Source organism: Globicephala melas, chromosome 15 (genome assembly GCF_963455315.2).
Source record: "Globicephala melas chromosome 15, mGloMel1.2, whole genome shotgun sequence".
Lineage (NCBI taxonomy): Eukaryota > Metazoa > Chordata > Mammalia > Artiodactyla > Delphinidae > Globicephala > Globicephala melas.
In genome coordinates, this window is record NC_083328.1 from 12,818,343 (window position 1) to 12,843,705 (window position 25,363).

The 25,363-nt window shown below is 47.8% G+C and overlaps 1 protein-coding gene across 2 annotated transcripts in view; it reads left to right on the forward strand.

Moving 5' to 3' along the window:
- AUTS2 (activator of transcription and developmental regulator AUTS2) overlaps positions 1-25,363 on the forward strand; it is a 1,124,169-nt gene that overhangs the window by 1,032,880 nt on the left and 65,926 nt on the right. For both annotated transcript variants that reach the window (XM_030871940.2, XM_030871941.2), the window contains exon 6: positions 6,020-6,071. In XM_030871940.2, coding sequence (XP_030727800.1) covers positions 6,020-6,071 — 52 coding nt within the window. The remainder of the gene's footprint in view (positions 1-6,019; positions 6,072-25,363) is intronic.

Consider the following 25,363-nt stretch of genomic DNA (forward strand, 5'->3'; position numbering starts at 1 on the left):
CACTTTTTTCCCCTTGAGAGGTTTTTCAAGAGTGCCATGAAATCAAACAGTGATGGATGTTCAACTTCAGAGAGGTGAAGAATGGACATTATTGCTTGAAACCAGTCTCCATGTCATTTGTATGTGGTGTACATCTGTCCCAGCCCTGTCCCTTTCCTCTCTTCCCAGCTGCACTCCAGGTGACAGTGGCACTGAAGGGAAATCAGGAGCTCTCACCCACCCTAGTGTGCCTGTTCTACCCTAGAACCCTCGCAGTTGCAACCTAGGCCTTGCTTGCCTTTTTGCCTTGTGCTGGGACAATCTCAGCAACTTTTCCTGTGCACCAAGAAGAGACCCTGCCAAGCTGCAGGTGCGGAATAAAAACTCCAGATGTTTATAGAGGGTCTCTTCACCCCCATGTATGGCCTGGTACCCTTGCAGGGCCTCTGTGGTTGGGACAGTGACAAAGGCGGCCAGAATTCTGACCAGGGGCCCACCAGACTGGACAGACGGGAGATTTGGTGCTCTGGTGGGAGTGTTTGGCTCAGGGGAACCCACCAGGGGCCAAGTTTGTGGTCATTCAGCCCCCTCCTTCCAGGCGCTACACTGGGCGCTAGAGAACACAATGATGATAAATGTTAGGATGATAGTAATTGCTGTGCATTTAGTGAGGCTGTGGCATTGCTTTAATCCTTTCCCTACATCTGATGGTGGCAACCAGCTCCACTTTTGTTGATGTGAAGTGTATAAATGTCAGTGGATTTGAAGACTAAGGGGAGGCGGGATTTGCAAACGGCCACTTCATGCACTGTTATCCTTGAGACCTAACCAAACTGCATTCAGCTTTTGATCAGGTGGGGATAAGGTTAGATTAAGACCTTTTTTTCCCTAATACTAGACTCTGACCACCCCACTCCATTTTCAACAATGTACTTATTACTCTTGTATTGAGCACCTATTATGTGCCAGGCGGTTTACATAAATACATCACTTTCTCATTGAGCCCTCACAGCCATCCAGAGAGCCTGCTCTTTGCAGATGTGACCGGCCTAGTGGCGACTCAACCCCAGCCCGCGGGCCTACTGGCCTTTCCCTGCCGCGGCGCAGCACTGGAAGCGACGGCTGCGGGGAGGGTGCGGAGCGTTGCAGTTCCCGCCGCGCCCGCCCGCCGAGAAGGCGGCCGTGGGGAACTAGGGCCCGAGCCGCGGGGGGAACGACAGCTGTCGAAGTCGCGCTCGGGGACTGCGCCCCCGCGGGGCCGACCCGGCGCCGGGGCCGAGAGAAGGGGCGGCGAGGGGCGGGGCGCGCGGGGCGGGACGGAGGAGGGGCGGCGGCACCGGCGGCTCGGGCTCGGCGCGCCGAGGAAGTCCCGCTCCGAGAGCTGCGAGCGTCTGGAGGAGGCGCGCTTGGCGCAGTCCCGGAGCGAAGTCCGGAGCGAGGGCCGCCTGTGCCGCCGCCGCCCCCTCCCGCCACCCGTCCAGCCAGGGAGCGCGCGGCGCCGGCCGCCGATGGAGTTCACTTGAGCGGCGAGCCGGCGGGAGAGGCAGGCGCCCGCGAGCGGAGCGCGGGCCGGAGCCGAGCCAGCCCCGGGCGCTTTCCGCCGGCCCTCGAGCTCCGGCCGGGAGGCGCCTCCGGCCCCGCGCAGCCCGCCCGGCGCCCCGGACGCTGCAGCGCCGCCCGCGCCGCGTGCCGGCGGGATCGGCCCCGAATAAAGACTCCCGGAGCGTCTCCTCCAGCGCCGCGGCGGCGGCGGCGGCTGGACCGGGACCGGTCGGCCCGCAGTGCTGCTGGAGAGGCGGGAGCGGCAGTCGGGGAGCCCCAGGCGGCCGCCGGGGAGAAGCCGCCGCCGCTGCGCGCCCTCCTCCTCCTCCTCCCTCTCCCTCCTCCCCTCCGCACATGGTCTCCTTTGTCCTGTCGCCGCCGCCGCCGCCTCGCTCTTAGCTCTGCGCGCCGCGGCCGCGGCTAGGGCCGCTCCTCTTCGCCTCGCCCGCCCGCCGGCCTGCCCGGGACGCCCCTCGAGTCCCCGCCGTGCCCGGCCGGCCCCGCGCGCCTCAGGAGCAGCCGGGAGTCAGCGGACGAGCGCGGGCCGGGCGCTCCCTCCCGGCCGCCCGCTGCCCGCCTGGCCTCGGCCGCGCTGGATGTGTGCGCGGCGCTGGCGCTCGGCCGCCCCGGAGCTGCCGTTCGTACGGATTTGGTTCGCGTGCATCCGCTTTCAGACTTTCGCCTGGAAAGGAGAGACTGGCGCGGACCTAGCCCGGTCGGAGTTGGGCGTTTTCTCTTCGTGTTTGGCTGGTTTTCCCCCTGGTCTCTGACGATACCCCATCGTGAGCCTTGCTCAGGAACCAAACCATGAACTTGGGGCTGACAGGACCGCTTAACCCTTTGCGATCAGGTAATGCAGCCCTGGGGGCGCGGCTCCCTCGCTCGCCGCTCGCGGTCGAAAGGGAGGCGGCGGGTCGGGGGTCTTTTGTTGCGGCGGCCGGGCCGGCGGGCAGGGGTGGCAGGGGCGGGTCTGGCGCGCCCGAGCCCCCCGCCGCCACCCATCCCTCCTCCCTCCTGCCGGCCCGGCCGCCCTCCCTCCTGCCGCGGCCCGGCCGCCCGCCTTTGTACTTTCCACCCCTGGCCAGCCGGGCTCGGGCGGGGAGCGGCGGCGCGGGCGGCCGGAGCTGTGCGGTCGTGCCCGGGGACCGGAGCCCCCTCGGCGCCACCCGCCCCGAGGGGCTCCGCCTGCCTCCGGCTGGGGCCGCGGCCTGCGCCCGCTCGGGCTGAAAACCTTGGCGCTGCGCTCGCTGCCGCTTCCCGGGGTACCGCTTCCCCGCGCCGAGGTAGGGATCCTGGCCCGCACAAGGTGCCAAGGGAAGCGAAAGATCTGGGCTCGGTATCGCGGCAGCTGGGGAAAGAACTCGCACTTAAGTTTCGAGGAGGTTTCTCTTTTCTTGTTGGAAAGCCCCTCCTCGTGCGGGTGCAGAGGGCCGTGCCCGGGGTCCGCGGCCGAAGGGAATTAAGGTGGACCTCGAACCCGAGCGGCCGCGCGTCCCACTCCTGTCTGCTCGGAAGGCTTTTCTTCGTTTCCTCATTCTCTGTGTTCCTTTCTTCAATCTGTTTGACTTATTTAACTTTTCTTTAAACACCAACTACGGCGTCTAGTAATTTTTCAGTATTTTTTTTTTAAAAATCTTCTTCCACCTCCCCCCGAAATAAAAAGCAGCCAAGAGAGCTTTGTTTTTTTCTGTCACTTTCAGGTGCAGCCACTTCACGCCCTCATCCTCCAAAACCGAGTGAGGGGGATGAAGTGAAATGGCGAGCAAAAAGCTAAAGACCTTTAGTATGTAAAGGTGCCCCCGTATTAAGAAAGGAGAGAAGGAAAAGCTGTGCTCGCCGGCTAACCCTTGGCTCACCACGTTTCCATTAGACGTCCCTGATTAAAAACAAAAAAATCAGCCAGGAAAATGGTCCAGGTAATATAAGGAATTTCACACTTTTTCCTAAAAAACAATGAAAAAGAAAACATGCCAAAGATTAAGATCCAAGAAGCCACAAATTTCTACAAATGCTTTAAAGCACAAGTTAAATTTGAAAGTTCATCGAGAAAAAGCAAAGAATTTCCTTGTAGTTCCTGCTTAAGACTTTGGCTGAGAAGCTCTTTTCTGACTTTTCAGGACAGTGGTCAGCCATAGTTGTAACCACCTGGATGGGGGAGAAAGGGGTCCAGATCATTTTATGATTAGCCTAAATCCCATTGCTGTCATTTTCTTTTGGGTGTTTTTCCATGGAGGCCTTTTTGAGGACCCCCGCCCCCCTTACCCTTACCAGTTACAAAACGGCTTTGTGACATGTATCAGAAAATTAAAGGGCTGGAAAAGCTTTTATTAGAGAGCATTACTCCTCAGTCACTCTGAATATCCTGTCAGACTCATTTCCTTAATAACTTACCGGTTGGCATCGTATAATCACATCCTCTAAGTTCGCTTCAGACATAAGGATCACTTAACTGGCTACTTGAGAATATGGTGTGGAGCCCAGTGGAGCTGACAAGGGTGGCAGCCCCAAGGAGGGTGTGCAAGACAGCCAGAGGGCCTCTTCACCTACAGCTTCTGTCCCTCTCTCTCTCTCCCCCTCTAACACACACACATACCCCAAGTGTAAATAAAAACTGGATCAAGAACCTTTTCCTCACCCATGCTTTTTGCATTGACGGTACAGTACTTTGTTCCTGTAGTGCTTTGGGCCAGTTAGGCTCCTTTTAATAGGTAGTCCCCAAATCTGCAGGGGTTATTTCAATTTAGTAAAATGAATTAACAGCCCCCCCTTTTTTTCCTTTTAAATATATCAACTGTAGTTTAAGCCATGAATTTACCATAGCCATTCCAATTTGAACTAAGAGACACTTTTTCATCAAGGAATGGTGAAATGCTCTTATCTCCAAGTTTTTAGCTGGGAAACTCGTGTTCCTAGACATCTCACTTAATATTGTAATATAACAACACTATTCCTGTAATTTTTGCTTTTATAACTGAATATTCTTGATTTGTTTAATGCATATCTTGTTTCCCCCTCCATGCAACACATTTTTGGTGGTTTATTTTTATGAAAAGCTACTGTAATATGCCGTTTTATTTAATTATGTTTAAAATGTCAAGAAGGCCCTCAGCATATTTTTTGTTCATGCAAAATAAAGGGAAACATTTATCAAGGATTTCTTTTATTTTAAACTGCTTATGTATAAACGTATAGAGTTCAACACTTGTTTTGCACATACTGTACATTCATTTTTTTCTTGATATATTAATCTTTGGAATCACGTTTACAGTAGGCAGATTAGAATTAAAATAAAGGGGAAAATAGTCATAATAACAATATTTTGTCTTTCTGTATCACTTGCATTGAGAACTAGAACTTGTTCCCCAGATAACACTCGGGCATATCTCATCTTTATCAACATCACACAAAAAGACTAAATTGAATATATTCTTTGTCCCCAAAAGCCAGCTCCAGAGTCTGAATATGTTGTATTTCAGATTCCCCCGCACCCTGTTTCTTATATTTCTTCTAGATTTATTCCCCGTTCTCTGCTTCGCTTTGTCAACACATGCATTTCTATGCGTGAAGTGTGAAGACCAGTGATTTCTTACAAGGGTGGGGTAGCAACAGCAGCGTAAATATAATATAGCCGTTACAACGTTAAATGCATGTATATCATCAAATTACTGTATAATGGAACTGCTTCATTTTTAAGTTTATTTTTTAATTTTTCAGGTTCTAGAAATACAGTGCTTCTGAAACATTATAGCATTTTTCTCCAAACAGACTTCATGTTGATTTTCCAGAACATTAGTGTATAATTTAAATTGCCTGTATCCTTGCTGTTTAAACAGGCTTGTTTCACATTCCTGGAGCCACTGTAATAATTAGCAGACGTGATTTCTAGAAAATGGAAAGGAAATAATGCCGATGGTGTGTGTAGTGTCTGGTTGCTGGGCAGGTCGGCTGGCTTTCATTTCAACACCAAGGTCGTCGTGGTTACCACAGGGGGCAGGGATCTTGGGGTCATCAGATAAATCTTTAAAAATGAATTTCAGGGAGTGCTGGTTGACACTTTTTAGTGAGGAGAAGCTTAGCATTAAATAATAGGCATTTCTAGTTTGTGAGAGAAAATTGAAAAATAGGGCATGTCTGCAAATATGAAAAAAGTACCGTTTCCAAAATAATGATCTGTCAATGAAATTGCAAAATCATTATGCGAATGAGCTGAATTGCTTTGTGTATCATCTCATAGAGATATGTTTTGCACAGATAATATGTCTAATAAGGACATGTTTTTAAAATCAGATTTTGTTCTTCCCTCAGCAAATAGCTGCACTGCAGGTCTGGCTCTCGCAGTCAACCAGCACCACCTTATGGAGGATTGGGGGAAATTGCCGCTCTCCTTTTTAGGCTTTTCTAAAACGTAGTAAAATTGATTTAAAATCATCGTAATGATGATGGTGATGACAAAATTAATGACAGTAGTAATGCTTTCTTTCCCTTTCTTGTGTTGCAGGCCTCAGATGCCAGCTCTGAAAAACTCTTCAATACTGTTATTGTAAACAAAGGTAAGACTCCTCAAATCCGAGCAATAGCTTGTTTTGCTGTTTGCTCCGTTGTCGGGAGGAAAGCATAAAGAACAATGGTCATTCCCTTTTCATTCTGGAGCTGCGGTTCATAATTTGTATTTTTGCTTGAGACAGAATCTGTGTGCTTTTGTGTTGCATCCAAAAACAGTTGATCTTAAAAGAATATATTGAATCCTTACTTACATTGATTTGACTAAGAAATTACTACCGTCTATGCGACTTTCATTTAAAGTGGGAAGTGGTAATGGAGAACAATAGTTCTCAAGATGCCTTAACTTTGTTCCTTATCAACAACCCAGCAGTTGGAGAACGATAAATCGCTGATTTGTCCTGCAGACTCTAATAATCAGTGCATGTTTAGTACTCACAGCATTATGGTCATAAACCAAGCCTTACTCTGCTGTGGGCTTTCTGTAAAATTAATAAACGATCAAGAGGACAAAATTTAAATACGTGCCACCCCATTAACTTTCTTCCAAACTGCAATACAGAGTAAGAGAGGCTAATGATATAGCAATACATTAAGGGGAAACTTAAATCACTGCCAATAGGTTTCTGGTCAGTTTTCATTTGTAGCAGTATTGTTGGAAATAATGAAATTTAAGGGAGCTTCTAATCACGGGCTTTACAGTGGTGTATACTTTGAAAGGTATATAAATCATATAAATTATTTGATCTCTTTCTCTCCAATGTAGAACCTGTTGTAGGTGCTTGTGTGGTAATCGCTGAATACAGAACGTATGCTTCCTGTCGTGGTCTCGTTCTGTGTTACACGGAAGATACTTGGTAGCTTGAACAGGGTTGGGCCTTCATGAAGTGAAATACGAAACCACCCTGGCATTCTATAGTTGCCTTGGCTAGCATTTTTGCTAGCTGGTTGGTCACACATGTTTCCAAGTGCAGTTATTCTGAGCTCCCAGATTATTTTAGAATTGGAACCAACTGCAGGCTTCAAATAGTACATTATGTTTAGGCTTCCCTCTAGGTGTACATGCTTATGTGATTGCTGTCACTCCCAGAATTATTGTCCTATTGAATTTTATCTTTTTTTGTTGCACAATGGGGTATGCCAGTTTTATGTTTCATCATATATTTTGATGGACTGAAAGCTTGTATCAATTTGTTGTCCATCATGCTAAAGCCCAATAAAAGAAGATACACTGCAGTTCACAGCGTACAGGGCTCAAATGGAAAGATACGTCATTGCTTATTGATCATTTTGACGAGGGAAGAGGTTGGGTAGATGGTCGTGTGTCCCTGACTGATAGGAGGAGGTGGAGCCCGAGGCCGGACAGTTCACCAAAAGGAGGTCCTCTGTGTTTCAGTGACACCCTGCCCCACCCCCTCCCCAGGCCCTCCAGCCCACATGACCGTGTCTCTCTTTTGCTAACTTGCTGTAAAGTTGTGGAATGTGTTTCCCCTCTCTGGGATCAGGCCTGGCAGGAGAGTTGGCTCTGGGACCTGCACTCAGGCCCTGCTGCCCTCACGGGGCTGAAAGGCTCCCCTTCAGGGCCGAGGAGGAGTGATCGATGACAGGCAACATCCCCGTCCCTCTGCCTCTTCCCTCCTGCTCCCCCGGCCCCTCTCCCTTTTCCAATCAGACGTCTCCCACGTTCTTATTTTTGTTTACTTACAGAGTGTGATTTGTGGCATCTCTTCGGTTGTGAATAGTCGTCCTGACAGGGTGCCTTTCTTCTGAGCTGCTTTTCTGGGGGTGATTTAGTTGCCTTGAAAGGATTAAGGTTTCTTTGTGTACACTAAAATCAACATAGGCTTTTTGCTAAGCTTTGCTTGGGAAACCACACACAAATAAGCATTTTAGTTGATAGCAGATTATTCCTTTGCCCCTTATTTCCATCAGAATGGCCTTTCTTTTCTCCTCCAGAGTTTCCCCTTAATGCCTTATGCTAATTCCTGTTGGTAACATGAATGACAAGAGCCGGAATCAATGCAAATCCAGGTACTGCAAAGTAGATGGACTGGTATCCAGCACCCGCCCTCCCCCTGGAGAGAAAGAGATTAAGGGGGGGGCGGGGAGGGGGGGAAGCATGGGGGCAGTTTTGTTAAGGGGATTAGTATTCAAACTGCTAAGTATCAGGAAAACAAGTTCAAAAAGAGATTCATTGTATAGTGATAATGTCAATAATTGCTTCAAGACAGGTGCAGAGTCTTGCTATGTGCATGTGGGTTTGGGTCTGTTTTTACTCTGGGTAGTGGCAGTGTTTACTGGATGGATGGTTGACAAGGCCTTCAAGGAACTGTCAGCTTCCTGCACATCAAGTTCAAGTTCTCCTGCAAAGCAGCCTGCCCCCCTGCAAGTCAGGTCTCCCGTCTCTGTCCAGTATTCTTAGCCAAGAGCAATAAAAAGCAATGCAAGAAAGGGCAAATTTATACCAGGTAACAAACACCACTGGGAAGATCTTCAAAGCCTCGGTTTATTGAACAGTCTGACGAGTGCAGGGAAGCTGACACGTGTATTCCTTCTCCTCTGGATGTTTAAAGCTACACATCACCTCTCGCTCTCAGCAGCCCCACCGGGCTCTGGCCTTCCAGAAGTGTGGCTTTCAGCCGCTGGCGAGATTACGCTTGCGGAGCCCGGTGGCAGGCGGATTCGGTCCATAAAATTTCACTGTGGGAGGGCAGTGCTAATCTCACAAGCTGATTGTGGTGGGGCCGGCCGGCTGGGCGTGGGGTGCACAGCTTTGATGTCTGGGCTGGGCGGTTGGGGGATGGGGCTGTGGCTGAAGCAGCCGGGGCCGTGGCTCAGGTCCCATCAGTCTGTTGGTGAGCTGGAGTAAGTCGTTTCGCCTCTTTAGGTCAGAATTTTCAATCATAGCAAAACCTGGTCCTGGGCCGACGTCTCTGGTGGGGATGAAACAGTTAGCTGGGGAGGGGCGGAGGGGCTGAAGCAGGGTGGGTGCCGTGAACACATTGTGTGTCCCTTCTGCCTGTTTGGTTTTATTTGGACTCTCTCGGTGTTGTAGAGTCTGTCCAATTTAACAGAGGACCAGCCAGATTCTTGTGTTTAGGTCCCAATCGTTGTTTCCTTCTGACCCCTTTTATTTCCCACTTTGAAACAAATTAATCAAACGGTGCGCGCTTGCATGTGCACAGGACATGCCCAGTGAGAACTGCGCTTGTCCAGAGGGGCGGGGAGATGAACCTCCAAGTTGCAGGGCTTAGGGTTGGAGACAGAAAAAAATAGTTTAACTTTAATCAAGGTCCCGGTTGCCTTATTTAATCTTTATGTGTTTAAATGTTTACAGGATGTTCATGTGAATTTTATGAATCCTTCTGTCTTTGTGACTCAACCATCTGCCAAAGAAAAAATTAATTTTCCCAGTGAGACAGAGACACACAGAGAGAGACTAAGTTCTTGTCCATATTTAGTTGGTTGAACTGCTGTAGGAGCAGTAGGATTTGTACCCCAAATTCTAGACTGTTTATCCTTAAAAGGAACTAACTTGTCAGTCAATTCAGTGTGTCCAGCCAGTATTTATTACCCTTCTTTACCTACTCTAGGTCCTACTTCTCAGGGGTTTTGCCACTTTCATACATAGGCAGAAATGCAGAAAATGAGTACTTAGCAGACATGACTATCCTGCCAGCCCTGGTGTAGGCCCACGGTCTAGTTTAGGGGTAGAGCAAAGGCCCTGAATTGCCTCTTTTCCAGGATCTGTCCTGCAGCTAAGGCAAGTTAGAGATGAGAGGAGCCAGGTGGTGTACTTCACCCCATCACTCTCACCCCTTCTCTGGCCGTCATCTTCGTCCTGTGGTAATGCCGGCCCTCCTGGGGAGAGGTGCCCTGAGCTAACTGTGAGAGAGCTGCGCGTTTCCAGATAGCTGGGCTGGGGAATGACCCAGGTAGGGATGAGGCCCCTGCTTTGTGCTCCCTTCTGCCGTGAGCACCCCCATCTACTGAAACGTATACAGCAAAGGAGCGGCCACCCACCCTCCGGGGTGGGACCCCACCTCCCTTCCCCCAGGTCAGCCGTGGGGACACTGGTGGACACTCACTCACCATGATGAGTGCCAGACGGAACACTGGGGCCACCTTGAGCTCTCTCTGACCAGGGCTGGTTTTCCTTTCCCAGGCCCCACCAGACCGACTAGTGGCCACACAGGCCTCTTCTTGGGGTCGATTTTGTGCTGAGGGTTTCCTTGGGACACAGATGAGGTTGGAGCCTTTAGAATTAGTAGGGCCTTTGGGTATCTTTGACAATATGGTTTTATCACCAGCATAGAAGGAAAACCTGGCTAAAAAATTGGTTGAGATTTGAGATGAAGTGAGAAAAGATGCTGCTTGGTGGGTTGAGGTTCAGTAACTGAGTACGTAATAAAATCTTTCATGGAGATGATCTCACTTCATTCATCAGGTTTAGACATAAAGGGGGAATTCCTTGGTTTGGTGACAAGTAAAGGTAAGAGTTATGTTACCACCAAGGCCCCTCCCCTAAAACAATTCTGTGCTTTCTATGTAAGTGAAAACAATGCAATTGAGTGTGGGATAGCTTTCTTTAAAAAAAAAAAGATATAGAGTTTAAAATCCAATTATAATAAAAATATGGAGACCATTTTACAATTCCTTGTAGTGTCTTGGGTTTCATTGTAAGGAGAACATGACATAAAGCTTATTCCCCACGTGCAGAGGAGTAAACTGAGCCCATTTTAGCCTCTACAAATTAGTCCCATTTTTGTACTGTCTTAAATCCTACATAAGGGAAAGTTGGACTGTCACTCATTCTTCATTTTTCCTTCTCTGGATCCTTTTTGTAGTTTCAGAGCGTTTTCTTGGGTCTTTGGAGGATAGAGATGTCTGATCCAGGGGAAATACTATTGAAGGGTAATTGGTGCTTGATTGAAGACAAAGGAGTTGTGAGTGGTTGGGTTTTCCCTCCCACTCCACACTGCAGAGAACACGTAATCAGCTCCTTTTGTTATGGAAATGGACCTTCCTGTAGGAGCCAGACTCTTACATACAGAATTTGTTGTATAGAATTATTCCTTGAGAATTCTTGGAAACAGAAACCTTGTATTCTTAGTGTGAAACCACCGGGAAGGGTCTAAAAAGATTCCATGTGGTCAGAAAGTGTTTCCCCCTAGATATTTTTCCATCAACTGCTACCTGGTCTTTCCCTGACCTTGTTCGTGAGTATGGTGGGGAATCCTGGGTAAATGTTGGATCCCCTTACTGGAATTTTAGCTCAAGGGGTGGAAGATATTCCGAGCATTTGAATTGATCTTGATGGTGTCTTTGGAGTAGAACTCTGACAGCGATGCCACTTTTCCAGATAAAAGTAGGCCAGATCTCCTGGTCCTGAGCGCCCCTGTGAGCTGGAGCAGGCTACAGGGTAACGTTCTTTTAGTCGGATGATCACATGCCGCTGTTTAGTTTTGAGCCCACCAAAAAGCTCTCCCCTTACTTTATTGATTGATTGATTGCTGCTGTTCTTGGAAAGGCTTTTCTCCATACTTGGCAATATTAGCAAAGAAGCTTGAATGTTGATCAGCGTCACATTTCATTCTGTTCATATTTAGTGCTTCGTAGAGGCAATGATGTCAAATTCGCTGTCTCAGAAAGTAATCTACGTTCATAGTAGACATTTGGCACAAAAAAATATCAGATCAGTTCTGGAGAGTCTTTAATGAGAACCGTTAAATGACAAAGGGCCTCCTCACTGGTAACAACCTTCAAGTGCGTGGGGTCAGCCTCAGGCCTGGAGAGTTTCCTGCATGGAGGAAGCTGGTGGCTATCCCATGGCCTCTGGATTATTTCTGGTTTCTGACAACTGCACAAAAATGTTGTTTTCTCTGAAAATGTATGTTTATTTAACTAGGTTTCTTTTTGCTTCACAATCTGGATTCCATTCACTCAGTTACCACTCCAATTAACTAACAATTATTTAACATTAACAGTAATTACAGACGCCAGTTAAGCGCCTACAGATGTCAACTGTTAGCTTTGTACCTAATCACTCAATGAAATGGAGAAAGTTCAACAAACATCAATTAGCCAGGCAATTAGTATGAGTTAGGAAAGAGCATGTTATCATGTGTGAGCTGATTCAATTTATTTTATTTTGGCAGTAAAACACACACAGGCCAGCGACAGTAAGTTCCTCAGATAAGATAAAACTCTATTGTGTTGCAGCTTACATAAGAATTCTTTCCTTTCCTGTGCGTAAGTCAAATATGCACTTGCCTGGAATTTATTTAACTAACAAAATTTGTCTCAATTACTCAGAAAGTCCAGCAATGCTCAGTCTCAGGAAGCAACTTTGGTGAATTATGAATCCAGTGAATATGCTGTATAGGGAAATATCAAAATTTTTCAGTGGAAGAATGATGGATTCCCACTCAAGTAATCTCCGTGCATTTCGAATTTTTACCAGTTTATTCTTGAACCTATGGCGGAACGGGCCCAACAGGGATTTTATTAATTTCATGGTGCCTGAACTTTTTGCTCAGCTGTCTTTGATTTAGCCTGGGGCAGCCTTCAAAATCTTTTACCTACTTCCCCAGTCTGTGCTTGAAGAAAGTAGAAGTGGCTCTCAACTGAGGACCCACTTCATGAATTCACCAAAGAGATCCTGGGCCCGAATTCAGATATTCTATCCCACTCCCCCACCCCACCCACAGACTTGACTTCCATCAATTGCCTGGGTGTCTGGACTTGCTGGGAAAGTGCATCCTAAAGCCTGCTTATGTAAGGTGGCCCATCACTTGGTATTTGGAGGTTCATTTTACCTCCGAGTGGAAAGCTGTCCATAAGTGGCTGTGCCTCTGGTTCCCCTCCTAGACATTCTTTCTCACCAATTCCCGAAGCCTATGGGTAGGAGTGGAAGGGGCCAGTCCTTAGTGGGGTGCTCTGTCAGGTCGCTGTGTGTGTGATGTGCAGAATTCTACATTTGAGCAAACCTCTCAGCGTTAACTGAATCCAGGAGTTGAAATTTTAATATTGGGAGTTCCCTGGTGGCCTAGGGGTTAGGATTCTGGGCTTTCACTGCCGTGGCCCAGGTTCAATACCTGGCCGGGGAACTAAGATCCCACAAGCCACACGGCCAAAAAATAAATAAATAAAATTTGATATTGTGTTGACTAGAATAGCTTAGGAAGAAGAGCTGCCGTGTTCCACGTGCTTTTCTCTTATAAATCTTTTTTTTTTAATTTATTTATTTTTGGTTGCGTTGGGTCTTCGTTGCTGTGCGCGGGCTTTCTCTAGTTGCAGCGAGCGGGGGGGCTACTCTTCGTTGCGGTGCGCAGGCTTCTCATCGCAGTAGCTTCTCTCGTTGCGGAGCACGGGCCCTAGGCACGTGGGCTTCAGTAGTTGCGGCACGCGGGCTCAGTAGTTGTGGCTCATGGACCCTAGAGCACAGGCTCAGTAGCTGTGGCACACGGGCTTAGTTGCTCCGCGGCACGCAGGATCTTCCCAGACCAGGGCTGAAACCTGTGTCCCCTGCATTGGCAGGCGGATTCTTAACCAGTGCGCCACCAGGGAAGTCCCTCTTATAAATCTTTTGCCAGTGTTCAGCACCCAGCACACTGGCATGACTGTCCTGGAGAGATGTCTTTGCCCTTCTGTATCACTCAATAGGACCTCTGTTCATCTGCTTTGTCACATTATGCTGCAGAGCTTACAGCAACAAAGGTCTCGTATCAGGTGTCAGCTGCGGACCAGCTGTGGTTCTCCTTGTTTTTATTCTGGGACCCAGGCTAGAGAAGCAGCCCTCATCATGGTTAGCTTAGTAAAAGGAAAAGAGTAGAGACAGAATCATAGAACACCTCTTTCAAGTTTCAGCTTGGTTGTGGTGTTGGGCATTTCCAGCCATCTCATTGGCCAGAACAAGTCCCTAGGACTTTCTCCACCATGCCGTTCCAAAGTATTCTGTGTTCCCTGGAAGTTAGTAGGAACATTCTCTTGACAGTGGGGGGTCTCATCCAGGTCTTCCTGGCATTCCAGGATGCCCCCCCCACCCCGTGATCTGAACAGGTGCTGCCAAAAGCGTCATGGTGACCGCATTGCAGCGATGCTCAACTTTAGACATCTCTGATTTCCTTCCCTTCTACTAAGACACGTTTCCATACTTCCACTCTCCACGCCCATTCTTGTGCCTGTAAGTGGACCGATTGTTACTCTTCGGCCAGATTTTATTAGAAGTGATTTAGGATTTTCCAGCAGGGGCATTTCCCTAGCAACCGATGATGTAAGCATGAGACCAGTCCATGCTGAGGTGGGAGAGGCGCCAGTTAAATAAGGAGTAATGTTCTGTGGGTGCTCAAATCTTTTCTGACCCTCGTAAACCTTGTCTTATAGAGGAGGAGGTAGAGAGCACATCATTGCTTTTTCTAAGAGTCCTTTTGGAGAGGGAAATGTCTCAAGTGTGCGGTGTTAATAGGCTGATGTGGGAGGCGGTTAGATTGCGATGCCTTTAAAACCCACTTGGAAAACATTTCCCCCTCTTATCTATCACCTTTCACATCTCTCAGAAGAGTAACACTGAAACCTAATTTTAGCCAGGATTACATCATTTTCTCATTATCTGTTTACAGCCGGGGAAGGCTTTTCCATAGCAAAGCTCCTCTCACCAAAAGCCCAGTCATGTAATTCCTTTCATTTTATACCAGTTTTTGATTTTTCCAAGTGTGGACTGTCCTCTGCTGGATGTCTTGGGCTGATCTCTGAAGGCTTCTTTATCCATGAACTTCATCCATAGACTTGGGTTTGACAAGGAGTCTTCCTCTGAGGTCGGATTTGTCATTTGTGAAGTGAATGACGTCAGGGTTCATTCCGTTTCTTCCTTCAGTTGGCAGAAAGTGGAAGCCATATTGAAATGAATTCTTTTGTTCAGCAGTTATTACTGAGGGAGTTCCCTGGCAGTCCAGTTGTTACGACTTTGCTTTCCAATGCAGGGGGTGTGGGTCTGATCCCTGATCGGGGAGCTAAGACCCCACATGCCTCACAGACAGAAAACCAAAACATAAAACAGAAGCAATATTGTAACAAATTCAGTAAAGACTTTAAAAATGGTCCACATCAAAAAAAATCTAAAATAAATTATTATTGAGCGCTGATTCCATAAAAGGCACAGGAGATACAGCGGTGAACAGATCGCATTAAACATAATGACCAGAAGCATAAGAGCCTGATATATGTTAAGATTCGAAAAGAGACTTTTTAAATGGTGTCATGGGAAAGAAGCCTTAAGACCTTTTTAGGAGGGAAAAACTGATCCAAGGTGAGCCCTGACGGGTCAGCAAACCAGAAACAGCCCAGCCATCAGACTGCAGACGATGTCACCCTTTCAGAGAGGGGTTCTGTGGGCACAGATGTGCCAGCTTCTGCTCACAGTGAGACTAAAACCTGCCCCTTAGAACTTGCCATTGTAAAAATGGATGCTGTCTTTGTTGTTAACTTAGTTAAGCTATTGAAAAGATTTGGGGGAGAATTGTAAAGGTCTGTGTGTAGCCTATCAATAGGGCCTCTTGATTTCACGTTTCCTCAGTTAGATTTTGTTGCTTAAATGTTTGCCAGGTTGGCATACTGTGCGGAGGTGGCAGGATGTACCACAGCTTTTAGTTATAGAAGATCCAGGCTCAAGTCTGAGCTGGGCTGCTTGTCACCACGAGCAAATCACTCTATCAGACTGGGTTTTCTCGTTAACTTGAGAAAGTTGGGTAGACTCCAAGACCCCATCCTGGTCTAAAGGCCAGAGTTTGCTTTGGAATGTTCTAGGTCCTTCTAGAGCCTGAAGCTTGTGCACAGGGCATGTATTTCCCAGAGAGCTGTGAATGAGACTGTGGACACTTGCATTTGGCAGGAGTGTCATGACTTCAGTCCTGAACTGTGGGCAAGAATAGGGAAGCAGAAACCTCTCTTCGCTCCTGGAGATTCCATCTCTATTGGAAGCATCTGAGAGGCAGGAAGGTGGGGAGCCTGGGGGTGGGGGGAGCGGGAGGGGAGGGAGTGAGATGCTACCGTTTGAATACCAGCTGTTAGGTATTAACCTCCCTCCAGAATTAGAATAACAATACGGAGTCCTCCTGCCGGTTTGTGTTTGGAGTGGTGTTAAAAGAGGTGTTTTATCTGCTTAGTAAATGTTTATAAAAGCCCAGAGTATAGAGAACCTAGCTGCCGGTTCCTTTGTACTTGACTTGAATGACTGACCGGTTCCAAGGCCGGGGATTGCTACAGGTTAGAAGAGGGGTAGGGCTGCGGGCTTCATAGCAGAGCAAGGCCCAGCCTTGGAGAGCCCGGAGGCAAGCTGGCAAGAGGCCTCTTTTTCTACAGAGTGACTCATTTTACCAACTGTGAATTGAAACGAGGCTTGGGTGGACCATTCTCGATCATCAAGAGAATGTCACCACCTCACCATCTGTTCTCAACTGTCAGCAGAGTCTGCACCAAGCAATTCATCAGAGCTCTGCTTCTTCAAAAGTTAATCTAGGCCTCCTTGACTGAAGCAATCTTCCTTCCTACTTTTCATTTGCTACGAGGTGGTGATAATATCAACTTTTTCTCCCAATACGCATTTGCTGTTTGCTGGATTTTAGCTTTCTTCACAGGCTTCTCGTGTCTGTTGGGGAAAGGTTTGTTTCAGAGTAAAGAAACGGTACTTTCAGTGTCTTGCCATTGCCCAGGAGCTGGCACAGACTAAAGCTGTGAGTGCATTCAGAGGAGGCGCTGTGTTCATTTTATGGGTAACAGATCCGTCGCCTGTTGCTTAGGAGAAGTAGGTGTGTCTGGACCATCGCCCTTATTTTCCGAGACTGATGGCTGTGGAAAGGAAGAACGTCACTGACGAGACACTGAGAGTCTGAGACACCGCCTCCTGGATTGGAAGCAGGGGCGCTGCTGCTGTGGGCTTTGGTCGAATATCTAATCAAACTAAATGATGTGGGTTTGGTTTTTGCACTTGGCTGTAGGGGCCACGTTGCCCTGTTCAATGGCCTTTTCCCAAGATGTTAGACGTCACATCAATTTGATTTCTGCTCCCGTGGGAAGTGCAAAGCCCTGACTTACACAGGAAACCTGGGGAGAACTGGTTAGAAGATGGCGCTCCATTTCCACTTTGGCCTCGCGGGAGCAACCGGTATTTGCCCAAATGACCCAGGACCCCTGTTTGGCCAGAGCCTCACCTGCCCAGAACACACCTTTGGGTCAGGCTGGTGCCTGGTTTCAGCCCTTTCCTTCTGAGGGCCTCTGGGTGGAGGAAGGAGCTCTCCTGTCTCCTCCTCCCCTATTCCTCCAGGACAAACTCGAAAACTGCCTACTACCAGGTTTTTTTTTAGCATTTTAAAAGTTAAGGCGCACTTTCTGAGCCTTCGCAGCATCCTGCCAGGTGTCTTATCTTATTCAAATATCCTAATTGCTACTCCGGCTTCTCAGCTGCACATCATCCTACCACCTAACTGACAAAATAGACCTTCACCTGAGGGCCTCATTATGCTTCCTGCCGGTGCATCAGGCCAAAAATACCTCCCCGATACCTGCTCGACATCTTGGGCTTCCAAGTGACAAACAAATAATTGGGTGAAACAAACCCTGGGCTCCGAGCAGCTGCCATGGGTGTCGGAGCACAGAGGAGTCCATGACAGTAACAGTCACGGCGCTGCCTGGTTCATGTCACAGCACATCTTTGAACAGTGGGTTGTGCTGACACCAGAGAATGACAGCTTTGGAAATGGCGCGCTAGTTACCGCGGCAAGAGAGGCCTCTCATATAGACCGTGACAAGCAGCTGTCATTTCCATACAGGTGAACAGCTGACATCCTCGCACAGGGAGGGTTGCAGGCAGGTAGGGCTGGACTGGGGAGAGAGGAGTCTCAAGTGCTGGGGACCGTTTGCCTGTGTGGCAGAAGCTGGCCTGGGAACACGCACGCACGCGTGCACACATGCCCCCGGGTCTTCTCTGTTGTTCTGTAGAATTCATCTGAGAAAGGGCTGCAGGAATAGTGTCGGCTTTTGAGGATAGGACCGAGGCCACGCTGCCACTGGCCCAGCCCGACGTGCTTAAAGACCTGCATTTCAAGTCTACGCCCACCTCTTCTTGACGTGTCACAGGTTGGTTTTCCGAGCCCAATACTTAGTTTTATAGACTATGGGGAAGGCAAAGTCTCTGATGATAAGGAACTAACTCGCCATTAAAAGGAATGAATCCAGTGGAATTCAGGTGCAGGATCAAGTCTAGAAAGCAATTCTCCAAGTGTGGCCCCTGGACCAGCAATATCGTCATCCCCTGAGTAGCTGTTAAACGTGCAGAATCTCCTACAGAATCAGAAACTCCAGGGCCGTGGCCCAGGAGTCCATTTTGACCAAGCCTTCCAGGTGCTTCTGACGTAGATGACCACCGGACAAGATCAGGGAAGCACAGTTGGCAGTGAGATTTCTGTAAATGCTCAGATGACCCGCGAATCCCTGGGTGAAATCCATACTCCTGTTGACCAGGGAATAAGCCTGTTCACTGTGGGACAGCCTTCGTATTTATTTATTTGTGATGCCAGATGCACTGGATCTGTTGAAAGTAACTGTGGTCCTACCGTTGGACTCAGCTGTCCTCCTCGCCCTGGATTTGCAATCCTCCCCCTCTCTCTAGCCTGGTGGACAGGGCTCCTCCCGCATGTGGTACCATATAGATGCTAGGCCTGTAGTCAGGGCTACATTATGAAGTGAAGCTGTCTGATCTAAGTGGGGTTTGGAACCCTGACCTTGGGCCAGTGTTACACCGTAGCCAGCTGAGCTACCTCGCTCAACTGCTTCTCAAAGACAAACTGTCCCATCTAGTTCCCGGTTGACAGACGCCTGCTGGCCATCTGTAGGAAGGGTCATCACAACACAAAACACCCACGTCCTGCACAAACGTGCCGTGATGAACAGTAACTATTTTGTAAACAAAGTGCCGCGTACATTCTTTTTTAAATTTCAATAGCCAGGAATGTGGAATGACGTACAGCAGTGTTTGAAATATTTTTTCCCATCCGTGCAAAATATTATAATGTTTTAAGTCTATAAAATTATCTCTAAGCTGGGTTTTCCCCCAAAATGTAGTACCTAAATACTAAGGCTTTTTTAGGTGTCCTTCAAGAAGGGGCATCTCCCAAGACTCAATGTGTTGAAGTAGCGGCTCTCAGACTGGAACCCGCGTCAGAATTACCCGGAGGGCTTAAGACACACCTTGCTGGGCCCCAGCACAGAGTTTCTGATGCAGTGGGTCTTGGGTGAGGCTCAGGAACTCAATGAGGGTTCTTGCGTTTCTGACAAGTAATCAGGTGATACCAATGCTTCTGGTACCTGGAGCACACTTTGGGATTCACATGTGTGAAGGCTTTCTACAGGAAAACTCTTTTAAATGCCTTTTCCACTCATTCAGTGAACATCTGAGTGTCAGTTCAAAATCCAGGGTCTTTACATGGGAAATGAAATGTACATATGAAAGTGAATTCAGTGTTACCACGGATCCACGTCAGGCGCTTTTAAAAAAACTGACATCATCAAACTTACTTAAACATAAAAAACATTAGAATGACCTACCCCCCCCCACGTACCCATTATCCAGATTCATATTTATCAGTATTTTGCCATGGTCGTTTTTAGGTGATAGGATATTTTAAAGCACATGTCAGGCATCGTGTCATTTCATCCCTACATACTTCAGTGCACATCTGTTTAAAATTTTTTTTTACATCAACACATCCCGTTATCACAGTAACAAATGATAATTCCTCAGTGTCACCCAATACCCTGCTACAATCCCATCTCCCTGATTGTCTCCCAAGTGTCATTTTACCTGACCTGTTCCATCAGGATACAAACCAGGGTCGAGTATTACTTGTCCTAATCGAGAGCCATCCACCCTCTCCCCAGCCTCCAATTCACTTCAAGTCAGTGACTTGTTGCAGAAACCAGGTCAGCTGTTCATTAACCATCCCACATTCTGGAAGCCCTTCGTTAACTGTCCCACATTCTGGAAGCCCTTGTGGTGTCATTGACTTTCTTCCTCGGTCCCTCATCTTTGCTGTAAGTGGAAGTTGACCCTAGAGCTTTGACTAGATTCAGGTTAGACGTTTTGGCAAATGAACTCTGTAGGCATTGCAGTAAGCTTCACGTCGCCTCACAGCCGGGTACTCGACAGTGTGTGGATGACCGAGTATTAGTGATGCCAGGATCGTTCAGGAAGTGCAGGTTGTGGCAGCCTGATGCCTACCTGCCTTGTCAGGTTCCCCATCAGCCTTTCATCTAACGGTTTCATGCATTGCCGATCCTCACCTGATCCAGCGTTTCCTTAGAAGCGGTAAAAGGGTGGCTTTTCCACCATCCTCCACATTTATTGGCTGAAATTCTTCTGTACAGTTTGCTTTCCTTCATCATCTAGAGTTCTTTGGTTACCCTCAAATGTAATCAAAGGAAAAGCAAAATAAATGCTTAATTCTTTCTTTTAGTTGCAAGTTATCAGAGCAAGAAGTTGGTGCCCAATCAGGAGTTTTACTAACACGCCTGTACCCTTCTCTGTTTGTGTTTTCTTACAATAGATCTAACCCATGTTTTTAATTCACTGAATTAAATTCTCACATGGTTTGTGCTTATCAGTGGAAGAGACAAAAGGTCTAAAAATTAGAATGCTACCCGAAAGCATCCAATGAGTTTACACACACATGTGTGTGTGTATAAATTTAAAGCCTTACCTGTCTGTCACAGCTCTGCTCAGATACCACACCCTCCAGCGCTTCTCCATCCTTGGGAGGCACTCCACCTTCCCGAGATTTGAACACTTGGCCCATCCTGCCTTTCTTACTGGAACTCAGATGCAGCTCTCTTCCCCTCTTTGAACTCCCGCCCCCACCTCCACGGTAACCAGCAGGGTGCCTTGTATACAGTAGGGGCTCAATTTCTGATGGCTGAACCTCAGCAAATTAAAATGCAACACCCTAGAAACTATTTCAGACCTTGGGATTTAGGTGATAGCCAGAGAGTCTGAGTTGATGAAAGAAAATAAAGTCTGAATCTCACCTGATCTAATCAGCCCATGTGGCCTTATTAGATAATCTGAGGATCCCAAGCAGGTCTTTACCAGGAGAGGAACAGGAGGCTGCCCACGTGTACTGAGTGCCGACAGCATGCCCGGGATCACCATGTGCTGACGGGTGTACTTCATATGGTAGCCCAGCCACGTAGGTGTTTCCCAGGTGAGAACACTGCCCTGTGACTGTAAGGGACAGAGCCAGTTCTTGTGTCGCAGCTTCCCGACCTCCTGATCTGCTCCGCCCACTGTGCCAGCCCAGCCTTTGGTTTGGTAAATTAAAAAATCCCTCGTTAAAAAAAAAAAAAAAGCCCTCGTGGACAACACATTTCCTGAACTGTCTGTAGTCTGTTTGGGAAGAAATACTGGTTCTCCGTTTCTAGCCTGGGAAGCTTGAGGGAGACAGTGAACACAGCAGAAGTGGGGAGCACCTTCCTTACAGCCTGTGTCACATCTATCAGCCACGTGATGTTATGGAAGACTTAGTGTGGCATTTTCCTCAGCCTCGCACACAGCTCAGCTTGATATAGTTAAAGAATTAGAACGTTTTAGTGACGCCTAATCAAAAGTAAACCGGTGGGCTTCCCTGGTGGCACAGTGGTTAAGAATCTGCCTGCCAGTGCAGGGGACACGGGTTCAAGCCCTGGTCCGGGAAGATCCCACATGCCGTGGAGCAACTAAGCCCATGCGCCACAACTACCGAGCCTGCGCTCTAGAGCCCACGAGCCACAACTACTGAGCCCACGCACCTAGAGCCCGTGCTCTGCAACAAGAGAAGCCACTGCGATGAGAAGCCCGCGCACCACAACGAAGAGTAGCCCCCGCTCGCCGCAACTAGAGAAAGCCCACACACAGCAACGAAGACCCAATGCAGCCAAAAATAAAAAGTAAATAAATTTATAAAAAAAAAAAGTAAACGGGTAAAGCTGTAAAGGAATTTCAAGTGATGGGACAGCAGAGAGGACTGGAAATCTTAGCGAAGTTATTAAAACTGTCCTGTCTCTTTTTGACTGTCTAGAACCTGTCACTTTATGTTGTAAAGCACTCTTAGGTGGGGTGTGTATTTGTACGTGTCAGGGAGAGGACATGGGTTTCCCTGAGAGAGAGCGCTGCTTGTTGGCTGGTCCTTTATAAACCCATAGCCCAACCTTGAGTTTCTGGTGGCAGAAGTACAAGAAATCTAACTAATGAGAACGTCCTCTATAGCACAGGGAAGGAACTCTTCTCGGCGCTCTGTGGTGACCTAAATGGGAAGGAAATCTAAAAAAGAGGGGATGTATGTATACATATAACTGATTCACTTTGCTGGACAGCAGGAACTAACACAACATTGTAAAGCAACTATTCTCCAATAAAAATTAATTTTAAAAATAAATAAATAAAAGAAAAAGGGGAAGAAATCCCTGCTATTCATCCATTTTCTGTGGAACTTTCAATCTTGAAGATCCTCAAACCCTTCCCAGCCACTCCCACCGGGTGCTGGTCCTTGACTCTGTGTGCCAGTCGGCCTCATGGGCAGTGATGCCTTTTTGGGCAGCGTATCACTGTGAAGCCACTTCTATTCTTTTTTTAAAAAATGCTACAAAGAGCTCAGACGCAGTCATTTTCAAGGCCTCATGACCATCACTTACTCTTTACTCTCCGGGTGACTGAGATGGAGCCGGGCTCTGGCCTTCTTTCTCGCAGGCCTCCACAGTTGGGCTTTTCATCCGAGCTCACCCCCTTCTTTACCCCCCTGGCAGCCTCTCCTTTTCTACTGGCTATTTATTTCCTTTCGTCTCTTAAAAGTATCCTTAGTTTAAAAAACAAACAATGACAAAGAACAGCAAAAATACAAATACAAACAACAGCTCTATCCTTGCTGCTTCTTTAGGACCTTAAAACAAACCCTTTTTTTTAAAAATTAATTAATTTATTTTTGGCTGCGTTGGGTCTTCATTGCTGCACACGGGCTTTCTCTGGTTGGGGCGAACGGGGCTACTCTCCATTGCGGTGCGCGGGCTTCTCATTGCGGTGGCTTCTCTTGTTGCGGAGCGCAGGCTCTAGGCACGGGGGCTTCAGTAGTTGTGACTCGCAGGCTGTAGAGCGCAGGCTCGGTAGTTGTGGCGCACAGGCTTAGTTGCTCCGTGGCATGTGGCTCCTGGGATCTTCCCAGACCAGGGCTCGTACCCGTGTCCCCTGCCTTGGCAGGCAGATTCTTAACCACTGTGCCACCAGGGAAGTCCCAACAAACCCTTTCTGATATCTTTCTCTTATCCCCTCTTCTTGTAAAACACCTTGCATTTGCATATCTTTTGAGTGATAATTAAGGTGAGCCGGTAACTTACTGTCCAGACCAGGACACATTTGAAAGAGAAACAGGCTACTATTAATAATGACTTTGGGACAACAGTCCTGACCCTGGACTGTCGATGCAGACCAGGATTTATGACAATCCAAGTTCTTTCATAGTTTGTGAAAGTACCCTCATGCACTAGTGGTGGTAGCTAACATTTATTGAGGACTCACTAGGAGCCAGGCTTTGTTCTAATCACTTTATGTGGATTAACTCATGGAATCCTCACCGCCCTCTTTCGAGGTAGCTAGTGTTGTTCACACCATTTTGACTCTGGGGAAACTGAGGCACAGAGAGGCTGAGTGAGCCACCCCGGGTCACACATCCAGCTTTATCCTCACTCCCCACTATGTCATCCCCCAGCGTCAGGCCGTCCTGTGTCCTCTGAGGTGTTAGCATAGTTTTCCAAATGTCTGTCAATTAAAAGGAATGTATGGTGTAAACTTCTGAGTATTTGTTTAGGGTTGCATAGCTATAAAAGGCTTCTAAACAGGCGAGAAATACTTAATCCTCTTCCCAGATAGTAAATGGGGCCTCCATTAGAGCAAGTAGGGATTTACCCTATCAGTGCTATTCTCTAAAACACATATTTTAGAAACAAACAAAAGGAAAAGCCGGTTACACCCCACAAAAGTGAAATTCTGGTTTTTTCCTGCTGGCTTTTTTTTACCTCGCTATTTCCTCATCCCTGGAGGTATTGTAATTTAGGATGGTACTACCTAAGGACGGGACTTAGCTCGGGGACCAGATATTAAGCTGTGAAGTTCTTGATCTGAGCTAGGAAGTCAGAATTTTATCCCATAAAAAAAGCTCAGTCTCTCCCATCTCTAGCCTCACGTCCCATTTCCCCTTTTCCTCTTGCCTTTGCTGCTTTCCTCCCCCTGTTTAAAAAGCAGTCGGAAAGCCTTTCCTGCCAAAATCTGAATCATGACCCCATGGAGTTGATTATAGGCAGATCCAAGGTTCAACACGAAGCTTTTCTTTTTTATGCCACCAGCTGACGGGGATTTATTGAAACCTAAACTCATTTTGTTTGCACGAATATTCACAAGACTCAAGAGCGTCAGGAGGTGGGAAGTGCTTCTGCTACCTCAGGGAGTACCGTCAGGGTGTGAGCATCAGTCGTGCAGGCTGGTCTCAAAGCCGCGAGTCACCAGGTCAGTCTGTTGGGATCCTGCAGGGGAGGGCGAGGCAGCTGTTAGGCGCAGACAGCTGCTTTCTACCCTTCTCCCCTGCAGGCAGGGTCTTCCTGGAATGTTTCTGCAGGGGATTGTGGAGAGGAAAGTATTTGGTAGGATCTCTTTGTTGTCTTTTTTGTTTTGTTTTGTTTTTAATTTTTTGGCACTGCGCAGCATGTGGGATCTTAGTTCCCCAACCAGGGATCAAACCCGCACCCCCTGCAGTGGAAGCGCAGTCTTAACCACTGGACCGCCAGGGAAGTCCCTGTCCATGTTTTTTTAACACATACACACCCACACCCATGCCCCTTCTCTCAGCCCTGGCTCCCTCTGGAAAGGTACTGTTCTTATCCTCACTGCCAGACTCTTCCACAGAGAATCCCTTCTCTCTCCCTATTTCTCACCAGCCCAAATCTGTTAACCATCTTAGAATTGCTGTAGGGCTTTTGGTAGCTGAGGAATTCCTTTTAAAGTCGTTTCCAACCCAGCACCTTTAGGTAACACAGCTCATAGCTCTACTTTGCTGAGAAAAGCGTGCTGTGAAGAGCTTTCCGACTCTATAGGGAGATCAGTTCCCACTCGCCTTTCTCCGGATAGAAGAGATGATCTCTGTCCTGACAATGTGAAGCAACAGTTCGTGCCCCGTAAAATGAGAGTCTTTAACAAGAGAGACCAGCAGAGTATTTTTGAGGTAACATGAAAGTACAAGGGACCTCTCAAACCTCATTACATCTGTAAATCTGG